The sequence below is a fragment of the Syngnathus floridae genome, chromosome 13 (assembly GCF_059516105.1).
Source record: "Syngnathus floridae isolate MCC-2025c chromosome 13, RoL_Sflo_1.0, whole genome shotgun sequence".
NCBI classification, from domain to species: domain Eukaryota; kingdom Metazoa; phylum Chordata; class Actinopteri; order Syngnathiformes; family Syngnathidae; genus Syngnathus; species Syngnathus floridae.
The window spans coordinates 14,345,109-14,365,570 of record NC_142425.1 but is presented as its reverse complement, the minus strand read 5'-3'; the positions used below and the strand labels follow the sequence as shown (position 1 = coordinate 14,365,570).

The following is a 20,462-nucleotide window of genomic DNA, read 5'->3' as shown; positions in this document are numbered from 1 at the left end:
TGTGGGTGTGTGTGTGGGGGTGTGGGTGTGTGTGATTGTTGTGTTTTCAGGGTTTTCCAGGCGAGGACAATAAGACCCCAGGACCATCAGGGCCCTTAGGTGAACCAGTAGGTCTTGCTTTGCTTTCAAAATCCTTTCTGATCTCCCCACATCCTGTTTATAGCAAAGATGCACATTGGCACACCAATGAATGTTTATTATTATTATGTGATCCTCACATTATTTGAAGCGCAATTCAATCGTTAATGAAACATTTGGAGACTTATTTGGAGTATACATTTGTTTTGAAACAGGGGACACCAGGAGAGAGGGGAGATCGTGGGGAACCAGGAGATGAAGGATATCAGGTAGCATCAACGTTTGGCAAATCTTGAATCCATGATACCACGTTGGATGACCAAATTGTTCGAAAATCAATGAGTATATCATATTGCAGGGACATACTGGTACCACTGGACCTCGTGGGGCTGTAGGACCACCGGGCTTACCTGTAAGTCACAATGAATTGCTGCAACGTGCAAGTGACGTACATGCTGATGACCGCCGTACTGTCTTCCATTCTACACTCAATTCTACCGTGTATATGGATGACTATTTATTAGATGTGAATGTTAATGTGATCTTAATGAAAAGATAGCAGGCAATTATTTGTATCCTTGGTTCAGGGATCAGCAGGTATGCCGGGGAAGCCAGGTCGGAAAGGAGAGACGGGTGCTCCGGTGAGTCAATTCACATCCCTTGGAACACAACTGGGTTGCACGCATCCACACTTAATGGGGGAGTTGGCAACAGAAAAAACCAAACATTCTAATATTTGACTTTTCTTCCAAAAATCTCGCCAGAGTTACGTTTCATGTTCAATGTAGATGTAGCTGCTGCTGCTGCTTTCTGGTCTCGTATTGTTTTTAAGTTGAAGGAGAAATAGAAGAATTGGCCAGTTGGAGTGTTTTTGGAAGTGGCTGGACTTTGAAAAGTATTTGGATTAAGAAGAATCATTTTACAGCAGCCTGGATAGAAAGAACACACTACTTGTCAAAGTGCCCTAATGTCACAAGGCACTCGTCCATGTCCATTTCTTTTTTTTGATGCCTATTTTTTTGTCCTTCGTGGTCTAGCTCAATCTTGTTGTTGACTTTGATTTGAAGCAGAGAAGTCAATGTTGTGAGATTGAGCACTGGCAGAAAACAGGAACATGTTGGTCCTGCTCTATGTCTAGTTTGTATACAGGAAATGGGCCATCATTCATATTTACTCCTCGATGTAAAAACACTCGAGCAAATGATGAAAAACAAGAGTGTCTTTTTCAAAATGCCACTTGTTGTTTTTGTTTTTGTTGTACCCAATGGAGACAAGACAGTGCCATGTATTCATCGGGCTCACATTAGGCACGGTGCTGAAAAGTTTCCGTTGCTCACTGTGTACGTGAGCTAGATATGTAACAATGTGTTATTCTTCATGTCTGTGTATGTTTTATTCACTGTGCGTGTGTTTGTTCAGGGCTCAGCGGGGAAGAAAGGTGCAACGGGTTTGAATGGAGCCCCCGGAGTTGAAGTGAGTATCGCATATCTTCAATCCAATGGCAAATAAATCACAGAAAAAGTCCAACAAAGGGCACTTTCATCGGCCGGCCATATGATTTTTTGGTTGTTGCGTGTGACTTTCTTTCTCTATTCATACCTTGTGTATAATAGTATCACTGTGTTTAAGTCAAGTCAAATCTATTTATGTATGTAGCCCTGAACCAATAAAACCGATATGACATGCCCACAAGTTTTTTGTTGATTTCTGCTTTGCAAAAAAAACAGCCTCTTTTCACATCATCTGGAAATTACGCTTATTGAAATCAGCTCCGGACAGCGAGTGGAACAATGTTGTAACATCGATGTTGACATTTTGCAGGGGCCAATTGGTTTAGCGGGACCCAAAGGCGCGAAGGGTTACCCCGGACTTGATGGGCCTTCTGGCCTCACTGGCTTACCAGGATTAGCAGGAAAACAAGGAAGACAGGTAGGTACCTTACTATCCCTTCAAATTTGGATTTTGTATTGAAAAGGTCAGTGAGTTTTCCAATGTGTAAGTTTTTGCATGTTGCAGAACTGCCATACCATATATGTATATCATTGATTGTGTTGCATTTTTATTGGTAACACTTGCTTGAATTGGATGTGCATTCCAGTGATGACCTTGGTCATTTTTGAATTGAATCCACGTGATCTAATTAGGATGAAAGCTCAAGTGCGCTTGTTCTGCAAGAGCTTCTCAGAGCTGTCACTTTTGGGGTTCACCTTACAAATTCCAAGCAGGTTCACCGGGGGCTTATCCTCTTTCATCACGTCCACAGAGGAACAGAAGCCATATGCGAAGCGACGAAGCACTCACTGTGTTATTGTAATATCGCTCTCTCGCTCACTCCATTCTGCCTCAGCACACTGCTGATGGAGCAGAAAACTGTTTTGGTCTGCAGCGTGAGAACGCTGCTCTGTGACTTTGCTTTGCAATGTCAAGATATACATATTAGGAGCAGGAGGCCATGCTAGCAGACATCAACAGCCATGCCCAATGTTGACAAGTCCAATCGATCCAAATAATGACATGGAATTGTCTATTTTGCATACAACAGTACATGAATCTTTTGGGTCTTTTTTCTTTCTTCAAATCAACACCTCTATTGTGATGAGCCTCCATTGGCTGTAGCATGATCAGCACACGCTTGACAACGTCACCTACTCTGGGCTCTTTTCAGGGCCAGCGAGGCTTAGTGGGACCAACTGGTCCTCCTGGACGTCCAGGACCTCGAGGGAGCATTGGACTCCCGGGACCACCTGGAGAACCCGGACCGCTGGGTCAAAAGGTGACCCGGCATAATAATTGGACATTTTGACGATTAGCAGTGTTTGAGAAAACCCAAAACGGCTGACATCAATTCTTTTGTCGGTCCAGGGAGAGAATGGCCTGCCGGGAGATCGGGGAGTGTCAGGGGTCAGAGGGCTGGAGGGGGCTACAGGTGACCAGGGAATGAAGGGTGAGACAGGATCCAAAGGGCAACCGGTGAGTGAGCACTTTCCACACTTGTTGGTGACACGTGTCAACATAAATAATAATGAACAAGCTGATACGTCACATTTTTCACTTTTGATGTTATTGTTGAACTCTGCCAATGCAAAATAGCGCTGTTCTTCTCCATTTTCAAGTGATGCCAAGCCTTGGAATGTTTTTCATCCCATGAACACGGCGTTCTCATGTGTGCTCTCTAAATATAGCCTTTGGTGCTTAAATAGTAGTGACTTTGAGACTTTTCCATCCAAAATGGAGTCAAAGAATTAGCTTGAGAAGATGGAATTTCTCCCGCTAAGGCCAAGTTATATAAGATTCTCTCACTCCACAGAGCCGAAAAAAGGTGCTCCGCTTTACTTATGTAACGTCTCAAGAAAAACAACGTCGAGTCCTCTCCCTTTCCTCCTTTTCTCCATTGATGTTCATGTAACACAGAGCAGATTTCAGCCCAAGGGTCGGATCTTTTACACCATTCAGCGACTCGAGTTACTTGGCAAAAGCTTTTGGCTGGAAAAAGGATCTGTCTCGAGGATGTGGATGACTGGCTGTGTAAACATTGTGGCTGCCACCCGGGCCAACAGAACTCAGACAAAGTTGGGTGCAGCCATTGAACCCCGACTGTGTGGATGAATGTTCCAGTTGATCCAGACAGGAACCATTTTGCATGTGGCCTACTTATTTCAAAATGCAGAGGGGTTGTTTAAAGGACAGCATGCATTTCTTCTGGGTTAGCGGTGGCTTTGTGTAAAAAAAAAAAGAAAAGAAAAATCAGGACATAGACGCACTAATTTGTACCCTGCTTTTTTGATGATTAAGCATTCATTCAAATCTTATTTTGACAGGGGGAACCAGGTCGTCCGGGGCTGCTTGGTTTGCAGGGCTTTCCAGGTCCAAAGGTCGGTGTAATCTGCTGAAGTACAATTGAGATGTGCTCAATTGGTTCCGACTACAAAATGATGACACGTATGGGCCTTTTGCCTCAGGGTCCAAATGGTGATGTGGGATTGAAAGGTTTCCATGGTCCCAAGGGCCCGACGGGTACACTGGTAGGTTTTGGGCAAATCAGTTGAAAAGATTCCGACCTATTTGTGCATTTCCCTTGTCAATCTCTTTGACCAGCCATGAGATCAGCCATGCTTAACACTCGCCTCTTTCAGGGATTCACTGGGCCAGTGGGGCCTGAGGGAAAGATGGGCCCGATGGGAAAACCTGTAGGTTTTTATTTATTTGAATAAAACATGTTGATTATGTTCCAGCTAGCAGATGGAGTACATTCCAATGTTATATTTGTTTATTTTCCATTTCTACAGGGGCCACGAGGTCCAAGAGGAAGCGGGGGTGAAATGGTAAGATCCCATTCCAACCTACATATAATCCAAAAGTTTGTTTACAACTGTGTGATTATATTACTCTTCCAATCTGCTCGGGCGTCAGACTTAATGTCAGAAGATTTCTTAGTATTGCAAAATCACTCCTGGTGGCTGTAAATTGAAGACGATGATGCACTATTGCAATTGTTGTAGTGTTTCTGCGCGGTCACGTGATCCCTTGGTCACTTGGTCATGCAAAGATGAGTTCCCCAGTCTTGCTCTGTCAGAATACGTCGTACGTACGTACACGGTGTGTACGTACTTTGTTTTGTAACATCTTCACAGCAATTCGCCATGTCTTTTAGGGGCCCCAAGGACCACATGGAAGTCCAGGACCCAGAGTAAGTTGCATATTTCAACTTGTTTGTGTGATTGAAACTATATACAACAGTTTTTATATTGATGGTCGCCATTCCATACAAAGTCTCTTCTTGTTGGCTGATCCTCTTCAGTCCACATTTTTTTAAGCATCTCTCTCTCTCTCCCTTAGGGCCCCCCTGGAGCTCCAGGACCTACAGTAAGTAAGATAAGAACATACACATGACCACACAGAAGGGGTGGGGGGGTCAGTTGTAGACTTTTTAGACTACTAGAGAGCATTGGAAAACAACAAGTTTCTGGACTGCAGAACTGCTATAGTACTGTTACAGTGGCCCTTAATCGTAGGTGTATGGATTTTCCTTGAATAGCAAAAAATGGATCTGTGATCTTGACCCCACAGAGGCAACTATTTGATGACTACAGCCTGTCTGACTCTAAAGCCGCCCTCGGAAACGAAGAGGTGATGTTTTTAATTCATTCCCTAAAGGTTGAAGGCAGGCAAAGTGGCCTTGGCTTCATAAATGTTAGATGGCTGATGCTTTTCCACATGACTGACAGGTCGTTGTTCCTAACATTCATGTCATCTGTGAGCAGAGTTTTCAAAACTCACAAGTGGGCCTACCGGACCAGAATGCAGAGATTTTTAAGACTTTGCATTACCTGAGCGGCGTTATTGAGAGCATCAAAAAGCCACTGGGAACCAAAGAGAACCCCACTCGTGTCTGTAAGGACCTGCTGGACTGTCATCAAAAGCTCAGAGATGGTGAGGGCACGCTGACACTAACATGTCTTCATACTCGAGCTCACTTTTTCTTTTCTCTCTTTCTACGTTCATGCGAATTTGAAGGCTGGTTCTGGATTGATCCGAATCTTGGCTGCAATTCAGATGCTTTCCAGGTCTTTTGCAACTTCACCGCAGGCGGTCAGACCTGTTTACATCCACTGGCCTCTAATAAGGTAATAAGGAATCAGAATCGCGTGTAATCTTTCATCCTTCAATTGCTTTCTTCCCAAGTTGTCCATCAAAATGGTCCTTTTCCTGAAAAAGCTGACATTTGAGACTTTCTATGAAGAGTCTTGGTCTCGATTGATGGCATCTGTGTTTGTGCCTGCAGATGGCGTTTGGTGTAGGAAATGTCCAAATGAAGTTTCTCCATTTACTGAGTAGCGAGGCCAGCCAGAGCATGGTACTGCATTGCCTGACCGCTCACTCCAACAGCAGCACAGACACAGACACAGACACAGGCTTGGGCTCTCCCGGCCCCCCCGAAGCAAAGGAGAGCGGTCGTCTTCGCTTCCGAGGCTGGAACAAGCAAATATTTGAGAGCGACACACTACTTGAACCGTTTGTGGCAAAAGATGAGTGCAAGGTAGGGATCTCTGTCTCTGTCTCTGTCCTGTCGTATGACTCCCTCCCTCCCTCCCTCCATTCATTCTTTCCTCCTTCATCCATTGTTTTGTGGCAAAAGATGAGTGCAAGGTAGGAATCTCTGTCTCTGTCTCTGTCCTGTCGTATGACTACCATTCATTCTTTCCTCCTCCATCCATTGTTTTTCAGATCCAAGACGGCAGCTGGCATGAGTCCCATTTCTTCTTCTATACTCAGGAGAGCCACCAACTACCGATTGTAGAGCTGGAGGAAAGTCCCACACCGCGTGGCAATGTTAAGCGACATATCGAAGTTGGTCCCGTCTGCTTTCTTTGACCCTCTGCCCAATTCATATCATACTCATTGATTTGATGAGCAAAAAAGAGAAGTTGACAGGGCAAATCTTTTCTGGAGATTGCCCATATCTGACCAATGAGAGCTTTTCAAAGACCCAGATCATTTGTATGGAGCAGCCATGTCAACCAATTGGATTAGTAGCTGTATTGATGGAAGATACCCTCGTGAGGATAAAGCAGTTCAGATAATGTTTGCCCGTTTAATCAATCGGTCGGTGCTCAGGTTGGCTGTACTACTATATGAGTACATGTTGGCCCCAGATCCCGGGATGGATGGGGCTTGACTCTTTCATCGAACGCCTCCAGACACCTCCCCTGGCCTTAGACACGCACGCACGCACGCAAGCACGCCCAGACCATCCTATGCAGGGGCCCATCCAAGAAGTGCGTCAGGCCTCTGAAGTGGAGCACTGTTAGAACTCCAAATGTACGAGTGCAATAGCGTGTGGACGTTACGAAATGATTTCCCTTCAAAGGCTATGTGGACATCGTTACGTATCATGATATTTTATCGTCGGTCGGACCTGCTCATCTTGACAGATGGTGCTCTACCTCTACCTTGCTTTTTAGAATGGTTGCTCTTCGATTAAGCTTTGTTGCCTTTTTGTATGTACCGGTTACATCCAGGTGTCTTATGTTGTATTATGTCGAGTTGGTCGCTTTTAATTTATGAACCGTTATTTAGCGCGCTACATAATATTGTAGCTTTGCTAACATGTGGTAGGTTCTTCAAGGGAATCCTATCATTGGTGCTGCAACAAAGAATGAGTCATCAGTAGGTTTATTGCATTTCCTGTGTATATTTTTGCCATCATACTGTATGTTTATTTATACCCTCTTTCACATTACTGTTCAACAGTAAGTTATACTCTCAGAGAACTATTGGTTCGTCCACACTTATAGAAGTATTTATGTTTTCGTGGTGTTTTCCTTCACCTGCAACTGTATGTTTAGAACACTGTTCAGTTTATTAAGTGGACTGGCAGCTACAGTGGGCCAGAATTAGAAAAATAATAATCACAGCCACCATATTCTTAATTTATAGCAAAGTACAATGATCTGAATAGTGTGGATGAAAAAAAGTTGGGTGCATATGTGTAAATAATAAATATGGTGTTACAAATAAATGGAAATTTTATCCAACATTTTTGTGTCTTTAACGGAATGATCCTATACTGTGCGTGAGTGAGCCGTTTTTAGATGTGTGCAGCTTTCCAATGAAAGATGATTCAGGACAGAGAACACAAACCGCCTGTCTGTCTGTCTGCCTGCCTGCCTGTCTGTCTGCCTGCCTGTCTGTCTGCCTGCCTGTCTGTCCATCCAGATTTTTTTCATTTTAATTTTGCGATATTCCTTTTTATTTTCTGTACAAACATTAGGCCGGAAGGCAAACATTTCCGCATTTGATGGTATGTCAATAAGCACATCAAGGCTGGTTTGATGACTCTCGGGACGCCATACACACGCCTTGACACTGGGAGGCGCTAAAGAGCGTGTATAAACCGGATCTAGTCAACAAGTAGCCAGCCGCACACTCGCATGGTCGCAGGCGGAAGACGTTTTGTTGACATCATTTGCCAACGTGACTTACTCGTAATGTATAGTAGGCTCACTCCATCAATACGCATGATGTCATTTGAGGAGACGCCGACGGGCAGTAAAAGTCCTGACGACGAGGCGAGGGGGACAAAAAGAAAGATTTCACTGTCGAAGTAAGTGTGTGCAATGCAAACGAACTTGTGTGTGTGTGTTTGTTCTCATGCTGCTGTCATGCTTTTGAAAGCAAGGACCAAATGGCAATCACATCAAGGTATGGCTTCGTAAATCAACAAGTTTAACGTTGTGAAATCGGTGTCGTTTGCACGTTTGCTGCAGCTGCCTCTGCTTCTGCTTCTTCCTTCCTCGTGTTTTGCCCCCTCGTGCAGCACTGATTGAATTCATGCTTTCTTTTCACAGTTGTGGTGTGTGTGGCTTTGGGGAGGCCAAGTACAAGTGCCCTGCCTGTCTCACACGTTCATGCAGGTAAGAACACCATGCAAACGGTCATGATGGGCTTTCAAAGACATGGTATGAAGAATAGTAGTCTTTAAATGCACCACTTTCTGCAGCTTTCAAGCAAGAAAGCCAAGTAAAGGGACATAGCTTGATTGTGTAATACGCCCCATCTTTCAATCTGATTTCAGCCGAATATTTTGGACTGGCAGAGAGCCATGTATTTGTTGCTTCTATTTGTTTTGGTTGGAGGCCTCCAATAACATGCTTCTGCTAGTGGCAGCAATCTTTGCTCGATTCCTTGACTTGTGTAGATGTTGAAACATTTTATCGCCTAATCCTCAAGAATCCGCTGGCATATTGAAAGTCATGCCTGAAATTGTTGGGCACCAGAGGTTGTCCGTAAGCTTCTTTCATGAAGGCCTGGAGTTGAAGGCATCAGTCAGCATTCCTATTGCTTAGTTGTTTTTTTTAATTCACTGTTATTCTATCTGTAGCCAAATACCTGTCTCTCATCTGTGAAACGCTGCAAGATTTTCTTTTTTTTAATTTGGGTTTTTTTTGTTACCAAATTCCTTTACATTTGAACAATCATCACTTTTGTTGCGTAAGCAATGTCATCTATTCCAAAGCGACACAACGGCGCGTCGTCCAAAACATCTGCCGACTGCCTTTGGGGGTTTTCAACCTGGTTGAACCATTTCACCTGAGATTTTCTTTGCTTCCTTCTCTCTGTCTTGAAGTTTGCTCTGTGTGAAGAAACACAAGGAAGAATCTGCATGCAGCGGTGTCCGAAATAAAAGCGCCTTCCTGAAACTCTCTCAATTTGATGAAATGACTCTACTCAGTGGTAAGCATGGCCTCATTTCCAACATTCATACAAGATGCGCGATATCTTTTTGGGACCGTTAACCTGTTTGGGTGTAAGAAGTGCTCCTTGTCTGTTCTCTCCCTAGATTACCGGTTCCTTGAGGATACAGGAAGATTTGCTGGTGGCGCCCAGAGAGACAATGTCATTCGTGCCCATGTCCGTTACACTCCCAACAGAGTGAGCCCAATTTGATGTTCTGTTGAGTTGCATTGCAAGTCATGTCGCGTATTTTAGATGCTTCAAAGGTAAATATGGAGTGAAAGCAGGGATTAACACTGAAACACACTCCGGTTTAGTGATGCAGAACAGATGTTTGGTATTTGGACACATTTGTCCAGGAAGGCTGGCTGGCTGGCTGGCTGGCTGGCTGGCTGGCTGGCTGGCTGGCTGGCTGGCTGGCTGGCTGGTTGGCTGGTTGGCTGGCTGGCTGGCTGGCTGGCTGGCTGGCTGGCTGGCCGGCCAGCTCCCTCCCTCCCTCCCTCCCTCCCTCCCTCCCTCCCTCCCTCCCTCCCTCCCTCCCTCCCTCCCTCCCTCCCTCCCTCCCTCCCTCCCTCCAGCCTCACCGTCTTTTCCACTCAACTGAAATGTCAGCCAACAAAATGTCCCAAAAGTGTCCATCTTCTATTCTCGCTCAAAGTGCTTTTGACACAATTTGCCTGCTGTGATATCTTTGTACATCTGTCATTGCGTGCATTCATTTTCGTTTGTTGTTCAGGTCAAAAATCTACTAGTAAATGCCCGGAAGATGAACATCACTTTGAGAACCCTCCCCAGAAGCTTCACCAAGAGTAAGGAAAACTCCAGCATCTTCAATTCAAGGTAAGAGTGCGATCGGATAAGGACGCCATTCTTTTCATACGGGAGAATATGACACGCAAGTGCATGACTTTTTGGAAAAAAGTCCACATCCTATCGGAAGAAAATCTGGATTGGGAAATCACAAATGTCAGTGAGAAGGAATGTTACACCTGTTTGTCAGTTGTGCACAAAGGGCTTGTAATAAAGTGCTCTGTGCATGGGGGCGAGAGCAAAAGTATCAGTCAGTCAGTCATTTGTTTATGAGTGTGACTCAGCCAAGAAGCCTGCAAGCAGCCGTACCACTTGATTAAAGGCAGTCTTGACGCATACCGGAAACGGCCAAAGAGCCATCCGGCCGGCAAGGCTATGACTTACAAATCATTTCACCTATTCTAACAAATGAGCAAGCAGCAGAGGTAGAGATCCTCCCGTTTACTTGAAAAGAGTGACATCAGCACAACATTTAACACATTGTCATTGTTTCAATGAACAACTCCAAATCCAACACACAGGAGCTTTCAGTTTGTTTTTTGTTTTTTTGCCTACATCAATCATTGCCAGTGCATCCGGATCAACAGCACAATCCGTATTTACGTATCTTTTGAAATATACTTTAAATTCTATCCATGGCAGGTCATTAATTCATGGTGGTCCAGGAATTTTTCACAGGCTAGCCTGAAATGACTAAAGCCCCCGTTTTTCCCAGAGTTGCATAGTTTCCATTTGCTGTAACAATGCTATCACACCTGGTGCAACCCACATTTCTTGCATGTAGAAACGCATCAAGGCTTCCACAAGTATATGCAAATACACACTGACGCAGTCAACTATGCCAACAAGCTCCTGAATTTCTCTCCCAGCGTTGGGGAGGGAATCTCCTCCCCCTCCAGACTCGTTTAGTCATGCCTAACCGTTTGCTGCCATTTTATTTGCCCCAACTAGACCAAAACTTGTCGAAATAAAAGTCTATTGAGCTACTACGTGCAGCAAATTCACATTTCTTGGCGTATTATTGGTCCGAAAGAGTCTACCAATCTTCTCCGTACGTCTCATTCAGGCCAGTATTTGAACATTCCGGACGGACTAAAGATGATTTGAATTTGTTCCATTTAGGGAAAAAATGTTTCTGTGGCACTTGAAGCTTGTGTTCCCTCAGAGCGGGACAGAATTCAGCCAGGAAAGGTAAGCCTCACAGCAAAATGGACTGACTGTGAACTTCATTTACAATGTCATTCATTTCTTCATGGACCGTTTCACATTTAGATCTGTCTTAACAAATGGAATTTCATTTCAGGGTGCGTGACACGCTAAGTCTGGAACAGATCTTGATGCCTTATATCCACCCGACAGAGTCAGACCCTGTAATACGCCAGAAGTAAGCCTTTTTTGATTGTGATTCGAAGTGTGCATCTTAGCGTTGACACTGTGCTAATACGTATCAAAACACAAATCTATTTCAGGTTGAAGAGGTATGTATGTACCCCAATCGAGGATGTCGGCGTTTTCATGAAGGAAGAAGGACGCAAAGCAAACGCAGTCAGGTGAGCGATAGGGAGATGAGTGATTGGAGAAAAGCACCACTTACGTATTTCCAATTGGAACACGATGGAGCTGTGAGCAATTCACTCTGGCCAATTCTAAAGTGGAATAGAAATCAACCCCTCTGGAGAGGAGGCCAACTGTGTGTAGAGGCCAGTCCAACGACTGGGTCTGGGTCTGGGTCTGGCTCGGGCTCCGGCTCTGGCTCCGGCTCTGGCTCTGGCTCGGGCTCGGGCTCTGGCTCCGGCTCCGGCTCCGGCTCCGGCTCCGGCTCCGGCTCCTTCTCTGCCAGAGAGGTGTGCAGCATCGCCGAGGTTCCCGACTTGGGCTACCACCCAGCTGTCTACATTGCAGGGCAAAGTCCCATTCTGGAAGTGTGCTTTGATTGGCTTGTTGACTCAGGAGGCGCTTTGCAGTCCTTGTGCTTTTAGCAAAATAAACAATAGCTCTCCAACTTTTGCTCTTTGACAAGTTGCGCCAGTTGCGGTGCACTACAGTCTTTTGGTCATGAGAGCCCAGCAAAGGGTTTTTGAAGCGCGTAAAAGCAAACCCATTTGGACAGGTGATGGATGACCATCCCTAATGCTCGACAGGACGACTTTGAGGCAAAACTCGAGTCATGTCGTCCCTAACGAGCAAATCCTTCAAGGGTAGTACGGCTTTTCCACATGGCTTTGAGTTTTGCCGAAGCCCACTTCTGTTCCAATGCAACAAAATTGTCACTGCGTCAGAATTGAACTCGAGAACCGTGGTTGGCAATGAACCTGCCTGTGTTAATCATGCACATTTCCTCTGGAATAGGTACCATCAACTGGATTTACAGAAGAGCCTTCGAGACAACCTGCGCTACAAAATCCTCATCGAGTACCCTTTACTCCACGTGGTACTGAGCGATCATTGGAAGGACTTTGCGCTGGAAGAACCAGGTAAATGACAAATGCATTACAAATCCGTATTTCCTCCTTCCCGTCGTCCAAAACTTTGAACGCATGAGCATTTCTGCCCGATCCTTTGCATCATTAGGTTTTTCTGTCGACACTTAGTATACTTGCTAGGTGGAGATGAGATTCCAACGGGATCATATCATGGTCTCTGTTTCTCCAACGGGGACTGTAAACAGCCCCTGACAAAATGCAATAGGGCGGTCTGCACTACATCACACTTGAAGCTCGACGGCCAAAGAGAGGATCAAATAGGGCTTAGTGTTCCCAAATGACCTCATGTGATGAGAAATGACATCGTAGGAGCCACCTGTACGCACGCTCCCTGCGGCGGAGTCTTCCGGGTCCTGTCATGATTCAGACACATGAGGCTTTGGTGCGAATAAAGCAGCACACTTGGCTTTTCTCATGTCATTACTCTGTCAGGCCCATTCCGGATGAATGAGCCATTTGTTTATTCTGGTATGTTTTCCTCTGATAAGGCCTCGCCGTCCGTCTCACTGTTTTGATGTCATGTCGGTCAAAGAAAGAACCCGATAATGGCGCGCGCGCGCACGCACGCCACACGGCCCGGGAAGCTTGACGCAAAGTGATAACAAGCTATCCGATAGCGTGACACGCAGCAAGGTTCAACTTTGGAGGCTCCAAAGAGGCCGATTCTAACAACCGCGTGCCCCGAGGACTTGCATAGCCGGGATACGTGCCAGCGCACCCGCGACCTTGGCGACCGTAAGCGCTTTGAGATCATGGCCGGCCGGATATTCAATTGCTCTTAGAAGGGATGTAGCCCATTTGAATTATGCTCCAATATCAATGACATTGTCATTTCTTGGAATAGTTTCTGGGAAAAGATGTCGTTCTCAAAAGAAATTCTAATGGTGATGTGCCAAATAAGCTTTCCATTCTTCCATCCACCCATCCATCCATTTTCTTGCGCTTGAAGTTCCTGGATTGTATGCACAAGCCAAGCGGCCATCTCAGCACCCCAACAATAAAGTACATATACGTCGGTATTTCTTCAAACCTTTCCAATGTGTGTTGCGGGGTGCTGACTTCAAGTGAAAGGCAGTCTGTAACCTTGATGTCAAGTCTTTTGGTTTGACTGTGTTTTAGTCCAGGCACTTGCTAGTACTTGATGGTCAACTTATTGACAGTAAAAACAATTTAAGACATTTACAGGCCCCAACACAATTTTGTTTTTGTCTCGCAATGGATCTTTTATCACTCGATTACACAAAGTCAAGCTAAGGCAGTAAGTCCTTTTAGTTGCCTTGCCAAGCTTACTCAATGCTGAGTGATTTTGTCTAAGGCTGAGATATCAATCCAATAGAATTACTTCTGTAAACAGGCGAGGCGAATGCCAAGATTAGTCCCGAATGTTTGCCAAATTTGCTCGAAGCCACCTTTGAAATGCTTCGTAAGGGTGCTAACGCTATCTTATTTTCAATTTCATGTCAAATCAAATGTAGGTAGTATGTGAATCATTTGCTTCCGCTAAAGCTGTTTTATTTGACATCCCATTCTTCCTTTGTCACATGTCCGCACTGTTTCATTACATAACTGCTCGCTTGGCATGTCGCCCTATTCTGAGCAGGGGCCAAAGCTTGGCGTCATCATCCCTAGCTCTCATTTGCAATGTTTACATACGTAGGAGCAAAATCATCGCACTAAACAGAAATGCAGCTCATGTTCTATTTCAGCCAAAGTATTTGATTTTGATCTCTATACAAATTGTTTCAGCTGCGCCGGGCAACGCTGAGCACGCAAACGAGGACCTCGCCCTATGTTCCCCATCCCCGCATTACCCTCTGGCCACCTTCGCAGCAACACAGCCCAGCCCAGAATCGCTGTCGCCGCAAGAGAAAAGACTCAAAAGAGAATCGAGGGACGAAGAATTAGAAGAAGGAGAGATTGCCGATAGTGAGGACGAAGGGGAGGTGGAGGGAAATAATGGCACAATGCTTATCAAGACCTGTGATGAGGAGGATGCCAAAAGCAAAGACAGACATCATTGTATTGAGGAAGATGCAGCAACTGTTGACAAGAGTGTGAGTGCCAGCCAGGCCAGTACAGAGACTGACGACACTTCACTTTGAAAATCACTTTGAAGGCTCGTAAGTATAAGGCCGTGCAAAGTACGTACGTATATATCAATATTTTTTTTTATACGCCAAAAGGAATAAACAATTGTCATGGTAATCAAAGTATCATCTCAGTGGTTTATTTGCACTTTTTATATTTACCTTATGTCTCACTTGAATGTTGACATTTTGGATTTTTTTTATATGGAAGCCTGATGCTACGTTTGTTGCGTTTAGCTACGCGTACGTTTGAAAGGACGCAAAAGCACCTTTGCACTCTTTCTCCATGCTAATGTCAGTTGAGTGTGACTGCAGCCCCATGAATGCAAATTATTCAGTTGGGGGGGGGATGCTTATGAATGTGTTTTTACAGCCAAAGCTAACGTCTTTTGACTGAATTTGTTTGATGTTTAAGCCTGCCATGACGCATTTTCCAGTCCCACGCAATGAGTTCACATGTGAGTGCATCCCTTTTCACCTCCAACTGCTACTTCTGAAAAAATGATGCCGTGCAACATTGAAAGTTTGCTTTCAATTTTGGAGTCTGCTTGATCGCTATTTGAAACGATCCCCAATTTGCGCAATCCCCACGTGAGCGGCAAAGCTGAAAACCAAAATGCCATTGGGGTTCCAATGGCAGATCCGCAACAAGTGATGATGTAACCGTAGATTGCATATTTTCGATTGTCTGCCAAGTTTATATAATGCATGTTTCCTTTCCAACCAGCAGGTGGGGCTTTTTATTGTGACTTGCACTCCAAAGAAATCCTCCCTTTCTGCCCTTAAGTTCCTTCAACGTGAATATGGATCAGCCCAAGTTATGTGATAATGACGGGTTGCATGCTGTAATGTCATTGAATTCTTCATCCTACTTTAACCTCACATTACATAATGCCCAATGAAATTTGAACGCATTTGTCATGTAAACATTTGGAACTCAGGAGGTGAATGATGGGGTGATTTCATTGGTCAGGCGTCTGTCTGCCTGTGAAAAGTTCAGGGATTTCTTTCTTTCGCTGTGCGGATGAGCAAAATGAAACGTAAAGCTTTTGCGGGGTCGAGCGGCCGAGGTTGTTTCGATCAAGTCATCTTTCCTGGAATTTGAATGTTAAAAAGGTCTGCCCTCCCTGCTGCCCTTCTAGCTTCAGGAATGTTACGGATGATATAACGTTGAAAAGATTACATAACCGAGCGAGGTGTATTGTGTTAACAAGACAAATGGCAATTTGATTGCATGGCACTTTCCAAAGGGCTCTGATGAAAATGTGCTTTGGGGAAGAGCAAAAACAAGATCCTGACTCTGTTTTGACTGTAAATGAAATGAGCGAGCCCTGCAGGGGAAGGCACACATCTCTGTGATTAAGTCAACTTTCGAGTCTTTTAAGTGGGCACATCCTGCCTGTGCAGTGTGCGGCTCCCTCCCAGACAACATAGTATCTATCACGCTCCGTTCCGTTGAGAAGTTCCCCCAATCGCATCCAAGAGTACACCTTTTAGACTTTGCAATTAGATGAAGTCTAACGCCAAGTGAGTACAAGGGACCGAGTGTTTGTATATTTTTAGCCCATCCTGGCAAAAGTGAACATGCTGCTGCCGCCGCCGCTGCTGCTGTGCGTTACTTTGCAACATCTGAAGCCCATCAGGATGTCTGAGCCACTACTGCATTCCTGAGCCACTCCCAATACCTGGATCAAAAAAGAAAAGCCTAAGCCGTCACTCTCACTAGCCCACTGCAGCTCTTTAGCACCAGGTGCCAGCCAGGCCAAAACAGCAGCAACGACTGACTTTTTGTTGTTGCTGCCCGCCCCTTCCTTACTTAATGAGGGCCATGAAAGTAACAACAGACTGATGTTAAAGAATGGAAGGGCTGCTGCTGATGCGACAGTGGCAACATGCTCTTACGGTAGCTCTGAAACCTTTTTACTGCAGCTACGGGAGCCCTTGCACTATACTTGGCAAGAAGGGACATAGCCAATGAATTGAAGCGATGTCATTATATAATGACATCCATTGTATTGAGAGAGAGAGACAGAGAGAGAGAGAGAGAGAGAGAGAGAGAGAGAGCAGCCTTTGAGACTGGGCTCTTCTATACTACTCTATTTATGACAACTTGTGGACCTGAGCCCTTGTCGCAGTGTTGCCCAGATGAAATCAAGAACTTGCTTCAGAATAGCATTCCAAAGCAATAGAAAGTCAGCATGCGAGCGAGCGAGCCTCTAAGGTATATTATATATATATATATATATATTATGTAAGACATGGGCCCTACTCAGTGTCTGAGAATTTGTGGGATGTGCAAATTGATCTAACGGCAGCCGTTTGGTTGGAAAATACTGTGGCGGGTCTGTGTGTTGTGGTTTGAACGCAGCAAAATGACACTGTGTCACATTTCATAAATAAATTCATTTTATTTGTAGCATATAAAATTAAATCATTTTTACAATTTATTCCAGTATGACTTAATATCCAAATAAAGTAGCCATAAATAATCATATTAAAAACATTCATTCATTCATCCTTTGACATGTTTCGTTTTGTCTCTTTTCATTCACTAGCTGCCACAAAACATGAACGATAATGCCCACGCCAGGAAGTCATGCAACCGACCGCACGCTCGATAAGGTGAGAGGTTAGTTACACTGTGGGACGGTACGCCAATGGATGTTTGCATACATATGCACCCGCCCCCGCGCACCGCACCGGTCTACAGTCTTGGCCATGTCAGATGTTACACATCAAAATATACACACAGTGAAATGATATCAGCAAATAACATGAATGTACAAATGTTAATTACATTTTGCTCCATAACGAAGCCAGCATGGATGCTCCCTTAATATGAAGCGATTGTTAGAGTGCTGATGTAGTCACAGCAAACAGTGCACTTCAAAAAGTCCTCCTCATGTAAGCCCACAATTCCTTGGGAATTTAGTTACAACAAGAAGCTAGTAGATTGGTGCCTGCCCTGCCCTGCCCTGCCCTGCCCTGCCCTGCCCTGCCCTGCCCTGCCCTGCCCTGCCCTGCCCTGCCCTGCCCTGCCCTGCCCTGCCCTGCCCTGCCCTGCCCTCCCCTCCCCTCCCCTCCCCTGCCTGCATTCGTCTGGACTTGGGGCTTGAGCAAGCTTGGTCTTCACCAATCAGTCTTTGAACTTGTGGATATCATTGGAGAGGCGGTAGAAAGGGTAGGAGGCTTCGTTTGCACGCGGGCAGTCGTAGGTGCACTTGCAGGACTCGATCATCATGACGTTCTTGTTGAAGGTCTCGCCGTCCTCGCAGCGGAACTTGACCCGGATGGTTCTGGTGTCGTGAGGGCTGCAGCAGCGACCGTCCACGCACGCTCCGCAGTACTTGGGTCGGTACTTCTTCAAGCTGGAGCAGCCGGCGTAGGTGAACTTAACTGGCTGGCTGGACTTTTTGGTTCTGCTGCATTTCTTTCCTTTCTGCAAATGAATGAACACAGCAGGGCGTTAGCCGGGAGGTGCTGAGATGGTCTGCGGTCGGAGGTGGCCGAAGCTTACCTTGAGACTCGAGTAAGGTGACTGGGTGCACGGTCGCACTTCACAGATTCGAGTCTCCTTGACCAGCTTGCACTCGTCGTTGTTGTTGTTGGTGACTCTGGTGGAGATGCCTGTTCCGCAGCTCTTTGAGCACTGAGACCAGGGTGTGGTTTGGATGATGCACTTCTGCCTGTCAAACATCTGAATCTCAGCTTGGGGCCTGTAGGCTGTTTTGGGAGAACAACAAACGTCACGTTAGCGACCTCGACTCGACTGGGACGTTTCGAGAACGTTCCGTCGAGAGCGCCTTTTCTTACCGGCTAGCGACTTGAGTCCCCCCTTGACGATTGCAATCAGCTCGTTTCTCTTGGTGAGGTCTCTTTCCAGTTCATCGGACGTCTTGTCTTTGCCAAAGATCTTCTCCAAAATGTCTGCTGCGTCCTTGCCGTCGTCGCACAGCCACTCTTCGCAGCACTGGCCTGCTACCTTGACCAGCCTTGGGTTGGCACAGCCCAGATTGGGCAACGAGAGCTCTTGAGGGCACAGCGGCACGCAGCCCACGGCACCGTCGATGCATGTGCACTGGTGTTTACAGTTGGGCTGGAAGCTCTCTCCGTTTTGGTAGATCCTGCTGTTGTACTCGCAAGGTCTGCCCTCTAACTTGGCTGCAAGGGAGACGAGAAAAAGAGGAATGTCACTCTTGCCTTGCTTGCGTTTTGAGCAGTGCTCCGAGCCCATTGCCGGCCGGCCGGCGGGCGGGCATCCCCGTGTTCGGTACATACCTCGGCAGATGCCACGAGTCGTAGCGGCGGCAAAGGTGGCCCCAAAGTTACACTCCAGCCCTTTGGTGTGGTCGCAGGGCTCGGTGAGGCTGCAATCCTCATTCAGCTGCCTGGCGCAAACTTTGCAGCAAGCGCAACCGTCCAGGATCACGCTGACACCCGGTGCGCACTTGGGCATCTCCAGTGGACACTCGCACACGGATGAGCAAGAGGAGAACACCTGGACATAGCAAAAGAAGACCATGACTTACCATCTCCCCTTGAAAAATAGCGCTCACTCGAAATGAAATAAGGTGAAACGAACACGACGAACTCACCAAGTCGATGCTCCCCAGAATGGTAACGGCCACAAAAATCATCATCATCTTGGAAAAATGTCTAGCAAACAGGAATCCTTTGACCAAAATGCGTGGCGTTGGACGTGAAGTATTCCCTCTTGCTGTCTTTGTTGCGTTGGCTTCTTTCTGCTCGCTCTGTGGAGGTCCAAGCTGGTCTTAGTCAAGCTCTCAGTATAGTCTGCTGGGCTCAGGGCGCCCTCCCGGCTTATATAGTCCATGGGAAGCTGACGTCGTCCCCGGGCTGCCTGCTGAACTGTTCCCAAAGTATGCCAGGAATGTTTCTCGGCCTTTTTCCATCCAAGACACAAGCTCCGCCCTGTCTAAACCGTGGGCTTTTTTTCTCTTTCTCTCACTCTCAAATGGATTTTTCCCCCCCCAGTCTTGCCCATAAGAACGAACTTTTCCCTCTCATATTTTCCCTTCTTCTTGATCAAAATCCTTTTCCATATTGTTTTTATCAAAAGCAACCTTTAGCTGCTTGGCAGACGTTAGAGTTTGGTCATTTAGTGAAAGTTAGTTTTTCATCCCGTGTATGTAAGTGTAGCAAGAAAATGTTTTGGTTTCGCTCTCTCCTATCTCATAGAAAGACAAATCAATGTTATTGACGTTCATCGCGTCATCATTGTCCTTCTTGTTATGACTTCATTTGGACTATTGTACTATTGTTTGCTCAACGTTTCCGTTGCCGTGGAAAGTGTTGACAAAAGCAGTGGCGTGCGTTTTCATGGGCTGCAATACGTTTCAGAATCTATTTGTGTCTCTCCGGTGCCTTTATTCAGCCGAGTTAAGCGCTTCCAGATGCGCACCGCGCAGCGCAGCGCAGCGGCGCGCCGCGCCGCGCCGCGCCGCATCCAACACAACGCAGACGTAACTCTCTTACCATATTTGGTATGGCAGTAGCCTACATTATGAACAAATTCTCCCCTTCTTTTGGCAGGCAGGCATGCAGGCAGAGCCCACGGTGCATTCCTGGCCGCTTAAAGGCTGCTCAAATATGCTCTTTGTGCAGGGAAATTGCCGAGCATTCATTGCTCGGGGCAACTTTATAACTTTTCACGCCATCTCTCTGTCGCATTTCTGAGGGAGAGAGAGAAAAAGTTTGTCCCGTTAGCGCTCCGATTTTCCACAACAATTGGATTTTGATTACAGTTCAT

General features: G+C 46.0%; 3 protein-coding genes across 5 annotated transcripts in view; 2 read left to right on the top strand and 1 right to left on the bottom strand.

Annotated features, from left to right (window-relative positions):
• Window positions 1-7,597, top strand: part of col24a1 (collagen type XXIV alpha 1) — a 34,996-nt gene extending 27,399 nt beyond the window's left edge. For both annotated transcript variants that reach the window (XM_088393995.1, XM_088393996.1), the window contains exons 42-60: window positions 51-107; window positions 294-347; window positions 437-490; window positions 666-719; window positions 1,498-1,551; window positions 1,900-2,007; window positions 2,744-2,851; window positions 2,941-3,048; window positions 3,897-3,950; window positions 4,038-4,100; window positions 4,212-4,265; window positions 4,365-4,400; window positions 4,730-4,765; window positions 4,915-4,941; window positions 5,146-5,205; window positions 5,340-5,508; window positions 5,593-5,702; window positions 5,861-6,115; window positions 6,304-7,597. In XM_088393995.1, coding sequence (XP_088250121.1) covers window positions 51-107; window positions 294-347; window positions 437-490; window positions 666-719; window positions 1,498-1,551; window positions 1,900-2,007; window positions 2,744-2,851; window positions 2,941-3,048; window positions 3,897-3,950; window positions 4,038-4,100; window positions 4,212-4,265; window positions 4,365-4,400; window positions 4,730-4,765; window positions 4,915-4,941; window positions 5,146-5,205; window positions 5,340-5,508; window positions 5,593-5,702; window positions 5,861-6,115; window positions 6,304-6,450 — 1,608 coding nt within the window. In that variant the 3' untranslated portion in view covers window positions 6,451-7,597. The remainder of the gene's footprint in view (window positions 1-50; window positions 108-293; window positions 348-436; window positions 491-665; window positions 720-1,497; window positions 1,552-1,899; window positions 2,008-2,743; window positions 2,852-2,940; window positions 3,049-3,896; window positions 3,951-4,037; window positions 4,101-4,211; window positions 4,266-4,364; window positions 4,401-4,729; window positions 4,766-4,914; window positions 4,942-5,145; window positions 5,206-5,339; window positions 5,509-5,592; window positions 5,703-5,860; window positions 6,116-6,303) is intronic.
• A 373-nt stretch (window positions 7,598-7,970) lies between these two features.
• Window positions 7,971-14,815, top strand: znhit6 (zinc finger HIT-type containing 6). Of its 2 annotated transcripts, none has more exons than XM_088394506.1 (10): window positions 7,971-8,280; window positions 8,427-8,492; window positions 9,206-9,312; window positions 9,419-9,510; window positions 10,049-10,152; window positions 11,245-11,313; window positions 11,426-11,506; window positions 11,592-11,672; window positions 12,472-12,596; window positions 14,352-14,815. In XM_088394506.1, exons 1-10 carry the CDS (start codon window positions 8,264-8,266, stop codon window positions 14,705-14,707), a joined length of 1,098 nt encoding a protein of 365 aa, XP_088250632.1. In that variant the 5' UTR covers window positions 7,971-8,263; the 3' UTR covers window positions 14,708-14,815. The 2 variants fall into 2 exon arrangements, with proteins under 2 accessions (XP_088250632.1, XP_088250631.1); XM_088394505.1 differs by having other exon boundaries at window positions 7,972-8,182.
• A 2,927-nt stretch (window positions 14,816-17,742) lies between these two features.
• Window positions 17,743-19,611, bottom strand: ccn1 (cellular communication network factor 1). Its single transcript, XM_088394493.1, has 5 exons — window positions 19,288-19,611; window positions 18,971-19,190; window positions 18,506-18,853; window positions 18,210-18,415; window positions 17,743-18,131 (listed from the first exon to the last, which is right to left on the bottom strand). Exons 1-5 carry the CDS (start codon window positions 19,333-19,335, stop codon window positions 17,829-17,831), a joined length of 1,125 nt encoding a protein of 374 aa, XP_088250619.1. The 5' UTR covers window positions 19,336-19,611; the 3' UTR covers window positions 17,743-17,828.
• Window positions 19,612-20,462: the final 851 nt, after the last annotated feature.